The sequence below is a fragment of the Notolepis coatsorum genome (genome assembly GCF_963971535.1).
Source record: "Notolepis coatsorum genome assembly, chromosome: 11".
Lineage (NCBI taxonomy): Eukaryota > Metazoa > Chordata > Actinopteri > Aulopiformes > Paralepididae > Notolepis > Notolepis coatsorum.
The window spans coordinates 18,558,313-18,578,328 of NC_140175.1; the positions used below are offsets into that span (position 1 = coordinate 18,558,313).

The 20,016-nt window shown below is 44.3% G+C and overlaps 1 protein-coding gene across 1 annotated transcript; it reads left to right on the plus strand.

Moving 5' to 3' along the window:
• Window positions 1-151: 151 nt before the first annotated feature.
• Window positions 152-19,096, plus strand: dipk1b (divergent protein kinase domain 1B; the record flags this gene model as incomplete). The annotated part of the gene is made up of 5 exons (XM_084324335.1): window positions 152-284; window positions 1,470-1,604; window positions 7,472-7,579; window positions 9,185-9,361; window positions 18,284-19,096. Exons 1-5 carry the CDS (start codon window positions 216-218, stop codon window positions 19,094-19,096), a joined length of 1,302 nt encoding a protein of 433 aa, XP_084180461.1. The 5' UTR covers window positions 152-215.
• Window positions 19,097-20,016: the final 920 nt, after the last annotated feature.

Sequence of the window (20,016 nt, forward strand, 5' to 3'; positions counted from 1 at the left end):
ATTAGATTCTGAAAAAGGCTGTCGTTGTGTTTCAATTAACAGACCGTTTCGTATTGGAAAGCATCATGTCGTAGGGGCCAGGGCTATAGATAGGCTTGACGATCAGACCGACGTGTCGTCGGTATAAAGATGGGATTCGAGCGACGGGGACACGGTTCACTGATTTGCCAAGCGCGCCCCCCGACCGCATCACCCTAATAATAAATAACGGACTGATGATGTCCAGGGCTTTGAGGAGACTGGTCCACCTGGTGGTGTTCTGCCCCCTGTCCAAGGGCCTGCAGGTAGGGGCATGAATTATTATGTTTATGCTTTACATAGACCTCACCACCTAGCCTGTTTCATGTATTGTTGAATGTATTGATTACATTTCCCTGTAGGCCTAAAAGAAGAAGGCCACCATTATAAATCAATATTCAGCTCATATCTGCCTAACAACGTTACATTATGTCACGGGGTGATATCTAGGCTACTGCACACGACAACTACTAAATGAATACTAAACTATAGAATATTGGATTATTATTGCAATTGACAGATGAGAGGTGATGGATCAGTTGTTTGCACCCATGCAATGATCCAGTCTTGTCTATGGTCCATTTAGGCTATGTTTTGGCAATTTAATCCAACTGAATCCAATGCAAGGTAATTTAATCCAATGCAAGGTGAATACTGTGTTATGGTAATTATTATATGTTTAATCCTATTCCTATTGGTCCATAGCTCCTGTTTAAATACATATTATCCCTGTACAGCCTTGACTAGTTAATAGTTAACTGGTACACAGTAAATTTCGCAGAGTAAATTTTACTCAAACTGAGTCCATTTGAGCCCAAGTGAGTAAAATGTACTCAGTTTGAGTCAAATCTACTCAGCGAAATTTACTGTGTATACAGTTTCTCAGACACTATGGCGACAGACAGTCTTAACAGCCAGTGTTCAACAACGGCCAATGCCCAGGGCAGCTTGCCTTAGATATGACATGTCCTTGGCTCCAGTGTCGTGTGTCAGACACGACAAAACCCCTAAAAACCCATCTTTGTTTTCATTTGTCATTCCCAGCTGGTATATTATTGTAAGTCTGACCCTTAAGAGCTCTTTCTCACGTTCTGGTCAGACGCTCGTGTTACACTTGTCTCTGATTGTAAACTGAGGATATTCTTTTCTGTGCGGCCACAGAAATAAAAATATGTTCTTTTTTTGGACAATTTGACTCATCTGAATTTCTTGGATCCTTAACCCTTTCACTGCCACACGACAGAAGGTTAACCCTTTTCACTGCGACAATACACAGAAGGTTAACCCTTTCACTGCCACACGACAGCAGGTTAACCCTTTCACTGCCACACTATACAGAAGGTTAACCCTTTACTAATAGCCAACCTTATCCTCTGCTTGAGCTTGACCCTACATTATCTCTCTCTCTCTCTCTCTCTACTCTCTCTCTCTCTCTCTTCTCTATTCTGAAGAGTCGCCTGCCGTCCATCAAGGTCAAGTACCTGCTCCTGGCCTGGCTGGGGATCCTGGTGGCCAGCTGGGTGGTCTACATGCAGTACGCCTCCTACTCCGAACTCTGCCGGGGGCACGTCTGTCACATCGTCATAGTAAGTCCACCCCCCCCCCCCCCCCCCCCCCCACACACACACACTAGGAAAGTGACAGTCAGGTGTCCCCCTGCCCCCCCCCCCCCCCCTCTATGGCGAGCTGCTAGGACTGGACCTCTGGACTTGAACTGTGCTGCACTGTATCCATGTCCCCAACCACTGCACTTTACTGTCTTATTGTTGTCTCACTGTTCTGTCCTGTTTTGCACTTATTTATTATTGTGTTATTCTTATTTGTGAAAAAAATCATGCACTGTAATGTCGAATCACGTTCCATTTGTATTATATATGGTGAATAAATTAATCTGAATCTGAATCGGAGTTAGTCTGGGGGTGACGGTGGCTCAGAAGGTAGAGCGGCCCGTCTGGTAATCGGAAGGTTCCCGGTTCGATTCCGGCTCCTCCCCCGGGCAGCGTGTCGAAGTGTCCTTGAGCAAAGACACTTAACCCCCCTAACTGTGCTCCCGATGAGCAGGTCGGCATCTTGCGTAGTCGTCTCAGCCGTCGGTGTGTGTGTGTGAATGAATGGGTGAATGTGAGACACCTTATGGGGCAACAGTGGCTCAGGAGGTAGAGTGGCCGTCTGGTAATCGGAAGGTTCCCGGTTCGATTCCCGCTTCTCCCTGGTACAGCATGTCGATGTGTCCTTGAGCAAGACACTTAACCTCCTAATTGCTCCCGATGAGCAGGTTGGCACCAGTGGTGCGTTATTGAAATCATCTGGGGTGACACGCACCACGTGCACGCACGCTCCCTGCGCGTGCGCGCGCTCCCGCGAATGCGCATTTAATGTCCCCTCGCTTGGGCACAGACTAAAGACAGTGCCTAATTGCCTCTACGAATGGAATGTAACACGTCTTCACAACAAGGTTAGGTGTGAATGTGTCTGAGAACGTATTTAACACACCTGACGACCGGAGCTATTGATATGCAAATAGCGAGTGAGGTCCCACACCGTGGTACCCCGTGCCATGAACAACGCATGCCTGGTTGGCACCTTTGCACGGTTTGGATAAAAGCGCTATATAAACGCACCATTTACCATTTTACAAGTTGTAAAGCGCTATATAAAATGCAGTCCACTTACCGCTTAGTCTACAAAAACCAAGACTTTATAGAAGGATAATGGCTCAGGGCGGGGTCAGGGGTCAAGGTCACTTACTTCTTATCCTGCTTGAGGAACTGTCAACTTGTCACTTCGTCGACCATAAAGCGAGGTCATGTGATGCACTGGCCGCGTGTCTCTCTTACCGTGCGCCTCTTTTACCGCACGCCTCTCTTACCACACGCCTCTCTTACCGTGTGTCTCTCTTACCGTGCGCCTCTTTTACAGCACGCCTCTCTTACCACACGCCTCTCTTACCGTGTGTCTCTCTTACCGTGCGTTGCGGCTTTACCGGTCGGTTCGGCGAGGCTCCCGTCGAGGTCACGGTCAACACTCTAAAGTTACCGGTGGAGTGTTTACCGCATGGCTGGCCGGTGTTCTGTAAGTGCACCATTACGGGGCGTGGGGTGGGTGGAACAACGTACAGGTGCACTAAGTGCCTCGATGCAGGACCGAAGCCGTGAGTAAACGGCACAACAAACAGCGGGCAGGGAGGGACGCACCGCTCCGGCATGGCTTTTTCCACCAGCGGTACAGATGCTGAGCTACAAACCTGGTCAATACCAACAAGCAAAATATACAATACCAATACCATCATTGATCCGATCATAACACTACTACAGCCACAGACACATACATACAGACATGACACAACACAACTGACTCCAAACAGAGGAGATAAACAATGTAAAAGATACAGTAGTAGAGTACCTGCACAGCAGGATGTCTGGCAACACCACATATGTATAGAATAGTATACCCAAATATTGGTTATTATCGAATATCGATAATATACAACCAAATATCAGTTATTCGATAATTGCCGGCCATTTATCTGGCACTATTTAAAAGTTTAACTGAGATCAGAATAAAAGCGCATAGGAGAGAGAGAGAGACCCCCACACTGACCCACCCAAGGAAGCACTCTCTAGACTGAGTCTCTCCCTCTCTCTCTCTCTCTCTCTCTCTCTCTCTCTGTTTTCCTACATGAGCCACACAAACGTAGTTTTTTTTCCCATGAGTCACAGCTGGGGGCTGCTTGTACTGGCCTCTCGGCATCCCATAATACCAGTGACATTGGCCATGGGGTATATTATATACTGTAGCCTACAACCAGGCTACCCTCCTGCCGTGTCCAGCTGTCTCTAATGCAGATCTGGCTTTGAGTCTTATCATGAGCCGTCCAAAAAAAGGCAATTAATGGAATGGCAGATAAGAGTAATTAATACTTGATGATGCGGAATCAATGATGCGATACTCAAGCCTGGTCTTAACAAGCAATCACATTGTGTGTGTGCGTGCGTGTGTGTGTGTGTGTGTGTGTGTGTGTGTGTGTGTGTGTGTGTGTGTGTGTGTGTGTGTGTGTGTGTGTGTGTGTGTGTGTGTGTGTGTGTGTGTGTGTGTGTGTGTGTGTGTGTGTGTGTGTGTGTGTGTGTGTGTGTGTGTGTGTGAGTATAGGATTTGTTGTTGATGCTGATGTCCCTGGGATAATCAGGGATTGTGGTCAAGGGCGTGGGTTTGGTTTCAACATGGGGGGGGGGGGGGGGGGGTATTTTCTTTCCTTTTTTTATGTAAAGGAAAAGACAACATTCAGGTACCCGCTGACACAAATATAACGCTCTCAGGCATTCTGTATTGCATTCAAATATTTATTCTCCTGTATTATTATATATATACAGGTACGAAGGATATATAAATGGTTTTTTTGGGAGGTTGTCTTTCATATTAGCTATATTATTATTAGCTATATTCTTTGAATTTAGCTATATCAATATTGAGGGCAGGGGTGTAAAGTACTTGTGTAATTGTACTTCGTTACAATACTTAAGTACTTACATTTAAAATGCAGACCTACAAAGTACAAATCTCGCAGGTCCAACCATTTCAATTAGTATATTTGTTTCTCTGGCCGAACTAACGTTAACGTTATTAATCCTGCGGTCGCACTTTATTTAAAAACAGCCAATCAAATCCCCATCAATGCAAAATGAACCCGCCCATACCCATGCCGATTGGTCCTTGTGCAAGACTAGAAAGCTGGGATCTTTGATTAAACACCTGCTATCAGAAGAATAGACAGTCAGAAAAAAAGTTTTAACTTTAACTTTTTAGTACTTAAGTACATTTAAAAGTAGAAACTTTTTTACTTTTACTCAAGTGTGTTTTTAGCTAGATACTCTGACTTTTACTTGAGTGTGATTTTGAGACGGTACCCACTTAAGTATAATTTCTGGGTACTTTTTACACCCCTGATTGAGGGGGACATCCCCTGCAACCCCACTATGGTAGTAACTGGCCAGCAGCTTAACCAGTAAGAGTATGTTGTTGAATATTTTAAAGGAGCCAAACAGTGGAACTGTAGAAATTCAGATGAGTCAAATTTCTGTGGCCACACAAAAGTATCCTCAGTTTACAATCAGAGACAAGTGTAACACGAGCGTCTGACCAGAAAGTGAGAAAGAGCTCTGGTCAGACTTACAATTAAACACCAGCTGGGAATGACAAATGAAAACAAAGATGGGTTTAGGGGTTTTGTCGTGTTTCACACAAGACTGATATGAAAACAACAAGAAAAGAACCTTGGACAGGTCATATCTAAGTCAAGCTGACCTGGGCCTTGGTCGTTCTAGTGTCTGATACTAGTTAACTATATTAACTAGTCAAGGCTGTACAGATAATATGTATTTAAACAGAGCTATGAACTAATAGGCCAAAGTAAGCTGTACACAAATGATGTAATAGGATGAAACATATAATAATGACCATAACAAGTAGATACGGGATATGTACAGATATAGTATCTACAGACATACTGTATATACAACACAAACAATACAGGACATTTTAGAATAGACATACAGTACATACACGATATAGGCTCTTTTATTTGAAATTAAAGATATACTAATGTAGCTCGTATTGCCACCTCTGCGTTGTGTTAAACTTCGATGCCCCGAGTGAGTCTCGAACCCGGGTCGGCCAGCCCCACGGGTGACATCAACACAGACCGCTATACCAAGAGGTGAATTCACTTCTTGGTAACGTGTCTGGATGCCTTTTTAATTAAGGGTGGATGAGTTTACTTGCAGTACCGCTACGTGCCACATAGGGGTGGGAAATAATCGCCAGAGACCTCACGATACGATACTATCGCGATACTTGCATCACGATACGATAGTATCGCAATACTAAATATATCGCGATATGCTGAGTATTGCGAGAATTAAAAAATGAAAAAAAATGTGGATCAAATTTAATTTATTACCTTTTTTCAACTGCAAAGTAAAACTTTGTCAACATGTTTTATCTAATAAAATAAAGTTCAGTCTGTTCATCTCACTTCAATCATTTTTATTGCAGAACATGGTATTTTCTCAAGCAGACAGTAAACACTGTGTTGCATGTACCTGACAAACTGAACTGTTTATATTACAGTCATATTCCAACTTAACTGAATGCACATGTGTGTGTGGACTACTGTACTATTACAGGTATTGAAATGAACAATGCAACTTCCTTATACAAAAGAAATATATATATTCTTTTTAATTTTTTTTATGAATAATTAAATATCGATACAGTATCGCCACACAAAGTATCACGATACTACTACTTATCGATTTTTTCCCCACCCCTAGTGCCACAGTCACTTCACAACACTTGAAGTCCATCGTGACTGTGGATATACTCACGGTACCTCCGTTACACTGACATAACAATGTCATCCTTTTATGAAGGATGGATTTATCATTCATGGGTTTCAAGTGTGTTGTCCTTCTCAAGCAGATTATCTTACACCCTTTTCAATAATTCATATACCCATTTCCTCCTGGCTGCCTGCAACGTGCAAACAACCTCTGGCAAAGGCAGGGGTGACCGATGCTGCCCCGACCTCTGAGTCTCAAGTGAACAAGTGCCCGTAGCCTGATGCCATCTAGCAGCAGGCCTCTCAAGAGCCCTCACACACCCAGCACACCCCTGTTTCAGCCCCTGCCCTCAGGTAGGCGCTTCAAGTCCATCCTCTCAAAAACCACCCGCTTCAAGGACAGCTTCTTCCCAACCCGCCATTCGGAACCCTGAACTCCCTTTGGCCCCCCCCCCCCCCCCCCCCCCCCTTACACTAACCAAGCTCCTGACCTGATGGACTAGACTCTTCCGTGTGTTATGTTGTGCTGTGTTGTGCTGTGCTGTATTTATGTATTTATTGTGTCATGTTCAAGTTCAAGTTTCTTTATTAGTTGTTGTCATACAGAAATACAGAATACTTTTGTATGAAATGCTTCTTTCTGTTTTGCTCCCGGGAGTGTGCTAGATCAAATAAAAAGATAGTATAAAATAAGTATAAAATAGAAAGTCAAGTACGTAAACAAGTGTAAACAAAACAAAAATGTTCAATATACATATATACAGTATATACAATGTATACACAATGCAGAGCAGAGAAGGTAACTGAGTTACAACAATATACAATAGCTTAGCTTGTGGTGCCACCTTGTGCTGTATTATGTATCCATTGTGGGAAGGGGGGGGGGGGGGGGGTAAATGTATCTATGTTCCAGTTTTATGTACTGTAGAGCTTAATACACTCTGTACCGATCACAAATACCACCAAACCTGGTTGTGTGGCAATATTTATTTATCCTTTATTTATTTATCCTTTATTTAGGAAATCTTGTATCTTGTCTTGTTGACATGGGAGTCAGTGGCTCCTCCCTCCCAGTTGACTTCCTGTTGATTGATTGTGGTGTATTTCCTGTTTCAGTGTGATCACTACAGAAGGGGCATCATCTCGGGCTCATCCTGTAAGGCCCTGTGTGACCAGAGGACTCTCACCCTGCAGCGCTGCATGTCCACCTCCTCCACGCACCAGGTAACACGCACACACACCCCCCCACACAGTGTACTAGGGCTGAGCCCAAACGTTCGGACCTTCGTGCATTCGAATTCTAAATCAGCATTAGAATTTTAAAAATATATATAATTTTTTTTTCTATTTCTAATTTCTCTGTTTTTCTTTCCATCCCAATTTAGTCGTTGTGCCAATTCCCCCCTCCCCTACCTGGTTGTTGTTTGCATGTTCTCCTACGAGTCGGTACAAGGGCGTCCCGAGTCGATCGCACGCTTCCTCCGATACGTGCGGCGACAGCCAGTGACGTCTTTTCACTTGGCAGCGAGGACTCTCATTGGTGGAGTGTAACGCGTGGGAGGGCACGCTATCTCCACCAAGTCCTGCCCCCGCTGAGCAAGCGCCGAGACCTGACCTGTAGGCGTCGCTGTCCACAACGCCAGATTCCCACCCACCAGCTTCCCACCCCCTAATACTGCCAATTGTATTAGTATGAACGACCAGCCAAGCTGGTAGCAACGCAGAGAGCTGGGCTCGAACCCAGCATCTCCTGCGTTGGTGACGAGCACAATCTCCGCTACGCCACCTGACTGCCCCTTATAATTTTACATTTTTAATAATTTTTTTTTTTTTTTTTATAAAGATTTTGAATTAATTTTTATTATTATTAAAAACGAAGGTTCGAAAAACCCTGACGAAGTTCTAAGCCCAAAAACAGGCTTCGGGGACAGCCCTACAGTGTACACAACCATTATTAATACGCCTGTCTAATGAGAGCATGCGGCCTCTTGCCACCCTCACGCTACACGCAGGGCTTTCCCCAGGAGTTTCAAACAAGATGGTGCTGATCATTCGAACCCACTTGATGGTGCTAGTGTGGGTGGTCCGGAGGGGGAGGGGCTGTGCAAATTTGCAGTAAAGAAAGCCGTTTGCTGTTATTTCCTGCAACTTAAAAACATTTAAGTACAGTGTATAAGGTTGCACAACAGTTTAACTTTGAACACGAAAACACACACACACACACACACACACACACACACACACAGTGGAACAGAAGAACAGAGGACAGAGCAATCACGTATTAGACAATGATGCGTCTGTTTCTAAGCTGGCCCCAAGCTTTCACTGATACTTTCAAGAAGAAATTAAAATACCATCTGCTAACAAGCATGCACTGAACCCTTATGGCATAGCGGCATTGACTTTGTTAATTGTATTTATGTTGATGGCAGTGAGTGCTGCTCAGTCAGGAAGCACTATTTATTTATTTTAATTATTTTATTTTAATACTTTATACTAATGAGTATCTTGTACAATGTCATCCTTGGATGAGATTGTTAATGATGTTGATAATGACGTAATTGATGATGTAATTGATGTTGATAATGATGTAATGTCTTGAATATTGTATTGTTTTAAGTGTCGGAATAGCTTTTGTCAAGTGCAAAAGTGAATGGGGATCCTAAATAAACATAAACACTGCAAAAACAAAAATGTAAACAAAAAAACAACACATCATGGTGGCTCTGGCTCGTTGTCATAGCGACGCTGCGCCCCTATAGTACCATAGTTTAGGGAAAGCCCTGCGTGCTCCTCACCTCTCGACGTGGCCTCTCGTCTCTCCTGCAGGTGTACAGCGGGCTCTGGAAGGAGCGGCCGGTGGTGATTAAATGTGGGATCGAGGAGCCGCTGAAGGGCGACGGGGGTCCGGACTCGGTGCTGCGGCAGGAGATGACGCTGTTCGACAAGCCCACGCGCGGCACCTCCATGGACGAGTTCAGAGAGATGCTGCACGGCTTCCTCAAGGTCTCTCGCTCTCTCTCTCTCTCTCTACGTGTCACCGTGGCGACCTGGCACAGCGCCACCGCAACACCAAACATTAATTTAATTTCAAACATTTTATTTCAACTCGAAAGGCAACTGAGATTTCCTTTAAAGCATATAAAATCACACAGCGTATAAAATCATGACGATAAGACAAGAAGACGAGGCAAAGAGCAAGGACAACAAATCAATTAAAACAGGTACAACCTGATTGACGAAGGTTGGAGATCAAGGTTTTAAACTTATGAGCTAGAGGCATCATAGCAAAATGCAGATTCACCCTGTTCAGAGTAAACTAGACTGGGACCAGCCAGTCACTAGAAACCTCAATTAATTCAGATTCAGATCATTTTATTTTTTATTTATATTTATACATTCAGAAAAACGAGAGATGCTTGTTTTCCCCGGCTCCTCAGCCGTAGTAGGATCAATGCTTGTTTACAGTAGACTGTAAACAACAATGCACAACAATCGATACAAACTATACAATACAAAGTATATGTTTTTTTTTAAATAACATACAGAATGTTAACCCTTTCATTACCACACTACAGAAGGTTAACCTTTCACTACCACACAACAGAAGGTTAACCCTTTGTAACACTGCATCCACACAGCACTGCACTCACATCCACACAGCACTGCACTCACATCCACACAACGACATTGGCCGTGTAGAATACAGCAGTTAAAGGTGAAGGGTCAGAAGTGAGCAGGCTAACTGCATGTGGAATGAATGACGTCTTGTATACGGTATGTTCTTTGTTGCCAAAGGCATCCTGTAGCGCCTGCCAAGGCTTAGCCTCAGAGAGGGGATGTGAGGGTACTCTGTCCTGCTGTTACCAGAGAGCTGCTTCTGTGTCTCCCAGTTACTTTACTGGCTACACTGACCACCTCGCCCACTTGCTCCTGTATTGTTTTTAAGATTCCCATACCATACGGAAATAGATTTGATTAGATTCAAATGTATTGTCATCATACAGCATACAAGTACAGTACAACGAAAAGAAGTTTGGCATCCAACCAGAGTGCAAATGTAATATACAATGTACAGGTGATTAAACTGGGTATAAAATATATAAAGTAGTACTACCGAGTATAGTGCTAATCGGATGTATGTACAGAGTTGTAGTATTAATATTTACAGTGATACAGGTATAAAGACAAACTATGGTAGTAGTAATACTGTCCGCCGGCATAACTAGTAGGTTTTACTAGTACAGTGGGTAAGGGATATGTCCAGATATATAAAAATAATGATATGCAGGTATGTACAGACAGATGTGGATATATATATATACGCTTTACAATTTATGCCTCACATTCACCCACCGATGGTGGAGGCGACCATGCAAGGTGCCAACCTGCTCATCGGGAGCAGTTAGGGGTTAACACATTGAGCGCCACAAGCTTCCCCCATCCTTCACTGTTTAGTGCCAGCTTTTCATGACCATTTTCGCGATATTTCACGATCTTTGCAGAGCTATGGAGACAATAGTATGGCTCATTTGACAGACACTATTTCTAGTCATTTTCGGGTACCCCGAAAATGCGATAGTTACAAAACGCTTGGTTTATAAGTAAGACACTGTGATCGTTACATAAACATGTTTCAGGTTCGGTAAAATAGACATAGGGGGTCCTTACCTTAGCCAGAAGGTAATCCAAAAAGAATAATTCCAATGATCCCATCGGCGATCGCGATTACTCGTTTATATGTAATTACACGTGTTTACGGGACACTATAGGTTTTGAGGCGAGCAGATCTGCTAGTGATTGCTTTGGAAGAGCTCCTCCCCCTCAGAGCAAGTCTTGATAGTCGAGTTCATTCATTGCCTCTCCTGATTCATTTCTTTCGGAGTTCAAAATGTAGGCGATACTGCCACCTGGTGAGATTCGGCATTGCAATTCCAACGTGGGCAAACGAGCCAGGGACACATAGAATGATCTGGATGATTGTTTAGAACGGGGATCAAAGGAAAAAGATCAAATGATCAAAACCCGAGAAATCTCGGGTATGGCGCTCAACCGCTGGCGAGATAACCCGACTTATCTCGGGTATGGCGCTGAATGAGTTAAGAGTCTTGCTCAAGGACACTTCAACACGCTGCCCGGGAGGAGCGGGAATCTAACCGGGAACATTCCGATTACCAGACGACCGCTCTACCTCATGAGCCACAGGCATAAAACGAGTATGAAATAGACAGAATAAGAGCAATGCATAAAATGTAGACCGAATACACTGCAGCACCCAACATTGTTACTCAGCTGAAAGAGTTGTACCCTTCTCTTCCTGCTGACTTGTCGTACAGAACTTGAAAGTCGCTTTGGATAAATGGCTAAATGACGAAATGTAAATGTAGAATAAAAGCAGTGCAATAAAATGGCTATACATTTACATATAATTAGCATAAAATAGTGCAATAGTGCAGTGCTATAAAATAGCTCTCATTTACAGTACAATAATCATAGTCTGGATGTAATGAGTGTAAGTACCAGAGTGCATTATAAGGTGAAGAGGTACGTCGGCTGGTTGTATAATTCAGGTCTGACAGTTCTCCAGTCACATCCCCTTTATAAATACAAAAGGCCAACAAAGGCCATATCATCTGCATATTTGTATAAATCACAGTGATAATTTTGTATTATGATTCCGTTGGTATATACAGAAAATATTAATACAGGGGATAAAACACAGCCCTGAGGGGCTCCCGTGTTAATAATAAGCTTTAATATGTACTTTAAATACTGTCTCCAGATCTGTTGCTTCAACTCCATGAGCAGTGATACACCAACATCTACACCAATCTACAGATTTCAGGACACTTACTACATATCTGCAATATGCACAAAGACACACACACACACACACAAAGACACACACACACCATTTCCAGTACTATAATCATAGTGTGGATGTTATGAAATATGAGCTAATCGAAACCATGCAATGAACGGTAATATATTCCTTTTAATTTTGATAATGTGGCTAAAAGAGAGACATTAAGAAAATGATATCAGCATGCAACACGGGGAGGGAGACATACAAGTCTCCCTAACTAATTAGATAATTAGCTACAGTATCATAGCTAATAAGAACTGATGATTTTAACCATCTCGTTCTACCATCACGACTGTAGTAAAGCCTGCCTCATCTAGATCTTGATTATCAAAAATTATTTCAACTTCCAAGTTGTACATTAGATTAGATTCAAATGTATTGTCATCATACAGCACAAGTACAGTACAACGAAAAGAAGTTTGGCATCCAACCAGAGTGCAAATGTAACAGTCATGTCATGTGTAATATACAATGTACACTACAGGGGATTAAACTGGGTATACAATATATAAATTAGTACTACTGAGTAATAGTGCTTATCAGATGTATGTACAGAGTTGTAATATTAATATGTATAGTGATACAGGTATAAAGACACTATGGTAATAGTAGTCATACTGGTAGTCATACAAGTTTTGTACGACAAGTCAGCAGGAAGGGTACAACTCGATCAGAGTAACAATGTTCATCAAAGTGTTCAGACTTGAGTGCTGCTACAGTGTTGAGTGTATGTTAGTATAATATATTATTAATATTATTACGAAGAGTGCATGAAGTTATAACTAGTAAGAGTAGGTAAGGGATATGTACAGGTGCATGAAGTTATAACTAGTAAGAGTAGGTAAGGGATATGTACAGGTGCATGAAGTTATAACTAGTAAGAGTAGGTAAGGGATATGTACAGGTACAGATCGCTGCTGGCGGGACAAAACCTCATAACTCCAAAAACCCAACTTTTCAGAAGTTGAAAAAAACTAACACAGATTTGAGGGCAAATAGAGTTACGAGGTTTAGACAGATGATTGGTTTAATGCTTTCCCATTGTGTAGACTTTGTAAAACCACACACACATGGAGGATGATCTACTGAGTTGATAAAAAAAATATATATATATATATATATATGGAGTTAGGAGGTTTTGTCCCGCCAGCAGCGAGATACAGATATAGTATCTACAGACATATACATATATATACAATACAAACAATACATGACGTTTTAGAATACACATACAGTACATATATATTTCATATCCTGCACACATTTTAGCCCAGTATCTCCAGCCGGGGTTCAGACCGACGGCGCATGTGGCTCTACTGTACAACACGCGTGACCACCGCCAGTACAAAGGCAGGCAGGCAGGGCAGCGCAGCGCGGCCTCATTAACAGTGTGAAGCCGCCCCGGAGAGAGAGACTAAATAGGGGGACGGACTGAAGAAGACGATGTTTGGATGTAAGAGGCATTGAGGACGGAGGGAAGTGAGAGAAGAAACAGGATGTGAGGGGGGTGAAGACCGCTGCCAAATATAGCCCCAAACAGTATAGTCCCCGTCACTGTCAGCACCAGCATGAGAGGGAGGAGATCGAGCCCCAAACAGTAACAGAACGTAGACCAAATGCGTCCAAATTTGTATAGGATTCTAGCACATTTTCATAACAATAGCGAATATTACCGTTTTCATTGAGGTTTCTTACAAATTAACGATGCTTTATGTTGTCCTTTATATGCCGATTATCATTAAAATCTTAAATTGTACCATATGTCCCCTTTTAGACAACATATGTAACGCTACCAGCGCACTTTTGTTAAGATAATTAGTTTACCATTCGCGGTCGCTATACCGAGGTCGCAGTAATAGTTTACCGCTGTTCAGATCACGGCGAAGAATGGACACATCCCAGTGACCTGTGACCTGTGCTAACGCTCTTGGGAAATGTATTCATGTAGTTTTCAACATGTTCACCTTTTAATTTTAAACCAATGCTGCCATCTACTGACAACAGAAAGGGTTGTCTAATCGTCACCTTGAGAGGCACTTCCATATACAGCGTCGCCCGAAACCCATTCTAGAGATTCCCACTTTTTACTGGGAATGGGGCGTGGCCGTATTTGGTCCCAGACAATAAGAGTGGCTGCGATTGGTCACGTGATGTTAGTCACTGTCAGCAGCATGAGAGGGAAGAGATCGAGGCCCAAACAGTAGTCACTGTCAGCAGCAGCATGAGAGGGAAGAGATCGAGCCCCAAACAGTAGTCACTGTCAGCAGCATGAGAGGGAAGAGATCGAGGCCCAAACAGTAGTCACTGTCAGCAGCATGAGAGGGAAGAGATCGAGGCCCAAACAGTAGTCACTGTCAGCAGCATGAGAGGGAGGAGATCGAGGCCCAAACAGTAGTCACTGTCAGCAACACCATGAGAGGGAAGAGATCGAGGCCCAAACAGTAGTCGCTGTCAGCAGCATGAGAGGGAAGAGATCGAGCCCCAAACAGTAGTCACTGTCAGCAGCAGCATGAGAGGGAAGAGATCGAGCCCCAAACAGTAGTCACTGTCAGCAACACCATGAGAGGGAAGAGATCGAGGCCCAAACAGTAGTCACTGTCAGCAGCAGCATGAGAGGGAAGAGATCGAGCCCCAAACAGTAGTCACTGTCAGCAGCATGAGAGGGAGGAGGTCGAGCCCCAAACAGTAGTCACTGTCAGCAGCAGCATGAGAGGGAAGAGATCGAGCCCCAAACAGTAGTCACTGTCAGCAGCATGAGAGGGAAGAGATCGAGCCCCAAACAGTAGTCACTGTCAGCAACACCATGAGAGGGAAGAGATCGAGCCTCAAACAGTAGTCACTGTCAGCAGCATGAGAGGGAAGAGATCGAGCCCCAAACAGTAGTCACTGTCAGCAGCATGAGAGGGAGCAGATCGAGCCCCAAACAGTTGTCACTGTCAGCAGCATGAGAGGGAAGAGATCGAGCCCCAAACAGTAGTCACTGTCAGCAACACCATGAGAGGGAAGAGATCGAGCCCCAAACAGTAGTCACTGTCAGCAGCATGAGAGGGAAGAGATCGAGCCCCAAACAGTAGTCACTGTCAGCAACACCATGAGAGGGAAGAGATCGAGCCTCAAACAGTAGTCACTGTCAGCAGCATGAGAGGGAAGAGATCGAGCCTCAAACAGTAGTCACTGTCAGCAGCAGCATGAGAGGGAGGAGATCGAGGCCCAAACAGTAGTCACTGTCAGCAGCATGAGAGGGAGCAGATCGAGCCCCAAACAGTAGTCACTGTCAGCAGCATGAGAGGGAGGAGATCGAGCCCCAAACAGTAGTCACTGTCAGCAGCATGAGAGGGAGGAGATCGAGGCCCAAACAGTAGTCACTGACAGCAGCATGAGAGGGAGGAGATCGAGCCGCCATGGCCCTGGGCCAGTTGCCTAATGGACGGTACGGCGCAGCGGCAAAGCTCTTTTCATGCCACAAGCGCTGTCTATTTTCCAGATGGATCCATTTAAGAATAGAATAGAAGTACTTTATAGATCCCGAGGGAAATTCAGCACTACAGATCGCTCACAATAAACATTTGGGTAGTCAAAAATCACAAATAATAATAAAAATACAGTTGGTCGATATGCATTCTAAAATATACAGCCAAAAATATACAGTAATATATAAAATGTAAAGTATAAAACAATTTCAAGTAAAAAGTCCAGGAAGATTGATGAATTGAAAATGGAGGACCCTTATGTAAACAAGATGAAAGTATTTTTCTGGTCTTCATCCTCTTGGCAGTTGTTAGTATTGAGCTGTACTGTATTGTACCTATTCTGCAATCTGTTAATAAAGTTTTCAATCAATCAATCAATCAATGAAACTTTGGGTTTCGAGTCCTGAACGAGTCCCAATGCGTTCTTTACGAATGTGGCGCCGTTTCCGAGTTTTAAAGCCAATAGTTGGTAGTTTATTAGATTTTGATGATTCTGCACTGATAACACAACTTCCTTCCTGCTCACACAACAACTGACAGACTGGTCCAAAGTGAAACTGTAATCAGGGAAATTAAGTTGATTCGCTTTACACTTTTTGTGGCATAATTTTTATTTTTTACATTTTGGGCTTGGGGAGAGTATCAAGTCTTTCAAGTCATAAGGCTCAAGTCAGAGTGAAGTCACGAGTCATCATAATAATAGGGATGTCCGATATTATCGGCCTACCGATATTGGCATTAAAATGTGATATCGGAAATTATCGGTATCGGTTTAAAAAAAATTAAATATACTGTATACCGGTATATATATATTTTTTTTACATCTATTTAACCTTTATTTACCCAGGCAAGCAAGTAAGAACAAATTCTGATTTAATTTATTGTCAAAAGTATGCATAATGTTAATTCCATGACAAGAGATATGTAATGTTAATTACCTGAAATTATTCCGTTTTGGGGGGGGGGGGGGGGGGGGGGGGACCCTGCATATATCGGTATCGGTTGATATCGGTATCGGAAATTAAGAGTTGGACAATATCCGTATAGGTAAAAAAGCCAGCATCGAACATCCCTGATAATAATAATACATCGGATTTATATAGCGCTTTTCCAAATGCTCAAAGACACTTTAACAAAACAACAATACAATACAGTTTTAGTAGAGGGAAATAAAAAAAAGGTGAGAGAGGAACGAGTTTATGGGTTGAAAGCAAGGGTAAAAAGGTGGGTTTTGAGGGCTTGTTTGAATGATGCAAGAGTGTCTGCATGACGGATATTATGGTTGGGAAGGGCGTTAATGGCGTCATACAGTAGGTGTTAAAAGTCGAGTTGCAAGTCTTTGATGATTTTGATGATTTTGAGTATTGAGTCAAAGTGACTCAAGTCCAAGCATGCATGAAAAAGATATCCTAAAAATGCTAATCTTTTCACGTCATTATTTACATATTACAGTATTGTTTTTGTTTTTATTAAGGATCCCCATTAGCTGGTGCCATGGCTCCCAGCTAGTCTTCCTGGGGTCCACACAACACAATACATAAAACAGTCAATACAAAAGATAAAAACAAGGATTTAGTATATAGCAAATAAGCTACTTTCACAGATGCTATAGATAGAAATAAAAAACAAATCAATTAACTAAAACATACAATAAATATCCATTTTTAAAGATACAAAATGAGAACTTGTAGGCTAATAGGCAAAAACCCATACACAAATGCAATACATATTAAGGCAACAGCTGTAATTGAGATTTGAGTTTCTTTTTAAAAATCGATTTACTAAAAGTGTAGAGATAACTAGGTAGGTTGTTCCAGAGTGTTATGCACCTATAAATAAAAGGCCGCTTTAAATCATTGGTTCTAGGACGAGGGAGTACAAACGGACCATTTCTGGCCCCTCTTGTATTATGGTCTTGTATAGAGCTTCTGTAAACAAGTTGCTCAAACACAAAATATGGAGTTTTGCTGTTAATGACTGATTTACACAATACAAGTGAGTTAGAGACGATAACCTTTTTTCAACTGTGAGCCAGGAGAGACCAGCATGCATACGGTTGACATTGGACCTTAGTGAGCAACTCAAAGCCAACCGTGCTGCCCTGTTCGCCTGATTGCTTTTACCAACGCGTTCGTGTTTCCGCGTCTCTGATTGGCCAGGTCATGTGACATGTACGCCCAATCGTGGGACCGCAAGTTTCTACACTGGTTAAGCTTAGGCGCTCTTTCGAAGTTGGTTACGGTTAGAGTTTGTCTTAGAGCAGGGCGATAGAACGCCTGCCCTGATTCCAAACTCTAACCATAACCAACTGCGAAAGAGTCGCCTAAGCTTAACCAGTGATAAACTAGGCGTTAGGTAGTTTGCAGGCTGTTAGACCTGGAAATAGGCGCCGCACTTGCCGTCCCACGATTGGCGCACATGTCACATGACCTGGCCAATCAGAGCGCAAAACTCGAATGCGGAAACAAACATTTGTTGTCGAAAGTATTCACGCGTTCTGGACTACCTGTAGATATATGACTGGATCCTTCTTGAGGCCCATTCTAATAAGTGAACAGATATTAACCCCCGTCGTGTCTCTCTGTGTCGCAGACCAACCTCGGTGAGCAGCCGTCTCTGAACACCCTGGTGGGCCGCGTCGTCATCCTGGCCGACGTCAACCAGGACGGCAAGGTGTCCCTGGCGGAGGCCAAGTCCGTCTGGGCGCTGGTCCAGATCAACGAGTTCCTCCTGATGGTGGCGCTGCAGGAGAAGGAGCACACGCCCAAGCTCCTGGGCTTCTGCGGGGACCTCTACGTGACGGAGCGCGTGGCCCACAGCTCCCTCTACAGGCTGGAGGTCCCCGCCTACCTGCAGGCCCTGGTCCCCGGGGCCCTGAGCTCCGGCCTGAACCGCTGGCTGGCCCCGGCCTGGCCGCGCCGCGCCCGCATCACCATCGGCCTGCTGGAGTTCGTGGAGGAGGTGTTCCACGGCGCCTACGGCAGCTTCCTCATGTGCGACGCCAGCCCCCGGCACGTGGGCTACAACGGCCGCTACGACTGCAAGATGGCGGACCTGCGCAGCGTGTCGTCCGAGGCGGCCGTGCGCGGCTTCCTGCGCGGCCGGCGCTGCGAGACCAACGCCGACTGCACGTACGGCCGCGACTGCACGGCCACGTGCGACCGGCTGGCGAAGCAGTGCAACGGCGAGGTGGTGCAGCCCAACCTGGCCAAGGTGTGCGTGCTGCTGCAGGACTTCCTGCTGTTCGGAGCGCCGGCGGACCTCCGCGGGGACCTGGAGAAGCAGCTGCGCACCTGCGTGACGCTCAGCGGCCTGGCGAGTCAGATGGAGGTGCATCACTCCCTGGTGCTGAACAACCTGAAGACCCTGCTGTGGAAGAAGATCTCCAACACGCAGTACTCCTGAGGGGCAGCGGGCGGCCGCCGCGGAAGCCCTCGCTCGGGACCCCCGCGTCTTTGTGAGAATCCTGCGTAGTGAACGGGTTAATAATCCTCGATAGTATTCCCTGAACTCACGTGTTCCTTCTGGTGAAAGATGAACTGATGAACTGAACTCGACAATAACTGTGAATGTGAAACTGTGAATTGACCCCTATCCCGTCTCTCCTTTCTCCCCGTATAACGCCGCTTCATTTTGGGAAGCGCGTTGAACTGATGTGTGTGTGTGTGTGTGTGTGTGTGTGTGTGTGTGTGGATCATTAATTTCACGGAGGTTACACATGATGTATGATGAAATGTAGTCCTGTCACAACAGAGACAGCGGTGATCCATTTGAACTGAGGGGTGTGGTGCGTGTTGCGGTATACATTACCATTTTCCAGAGCAGATACCGGCGTACACAAGCATTGCTGCCTGTTGTGCAGTCACTTTACATTGATATCGACCGTGTTTAATCGATCCAAATTAATTGGAATCGATACAGACATAGACTGGACTCATCAATTATCCACCTACACTGCCTCTGAATCTTCAGACATCAATATTGATCACTCGTCCCCCGAATCACTAAACCACAATTCAATCTAAAAACAAGCACATACTTTGTGATAAACTGCAACCAATCTGGCTACCGAGACCCCCCCCCCCGCCCCCCCCCCATTCTGACCTGCCACCTCAATATGTGCTTCGAATCTGAGCATCACAGCCATCTTTATGCAGCTATATCTAGTGGCATAGTAGTAGACCAAAGCTGGAAACGTTGTACGACGTATCGCGTCAATCAAGAGTTAAATGGTGTGCAAATGATGTCTTGTCAAAGCTTTGTTGACCTTTGATTATAGCCAGGGCCACCATCTGGTCAATAAAGAGTGTGATATTTGTCGTGAG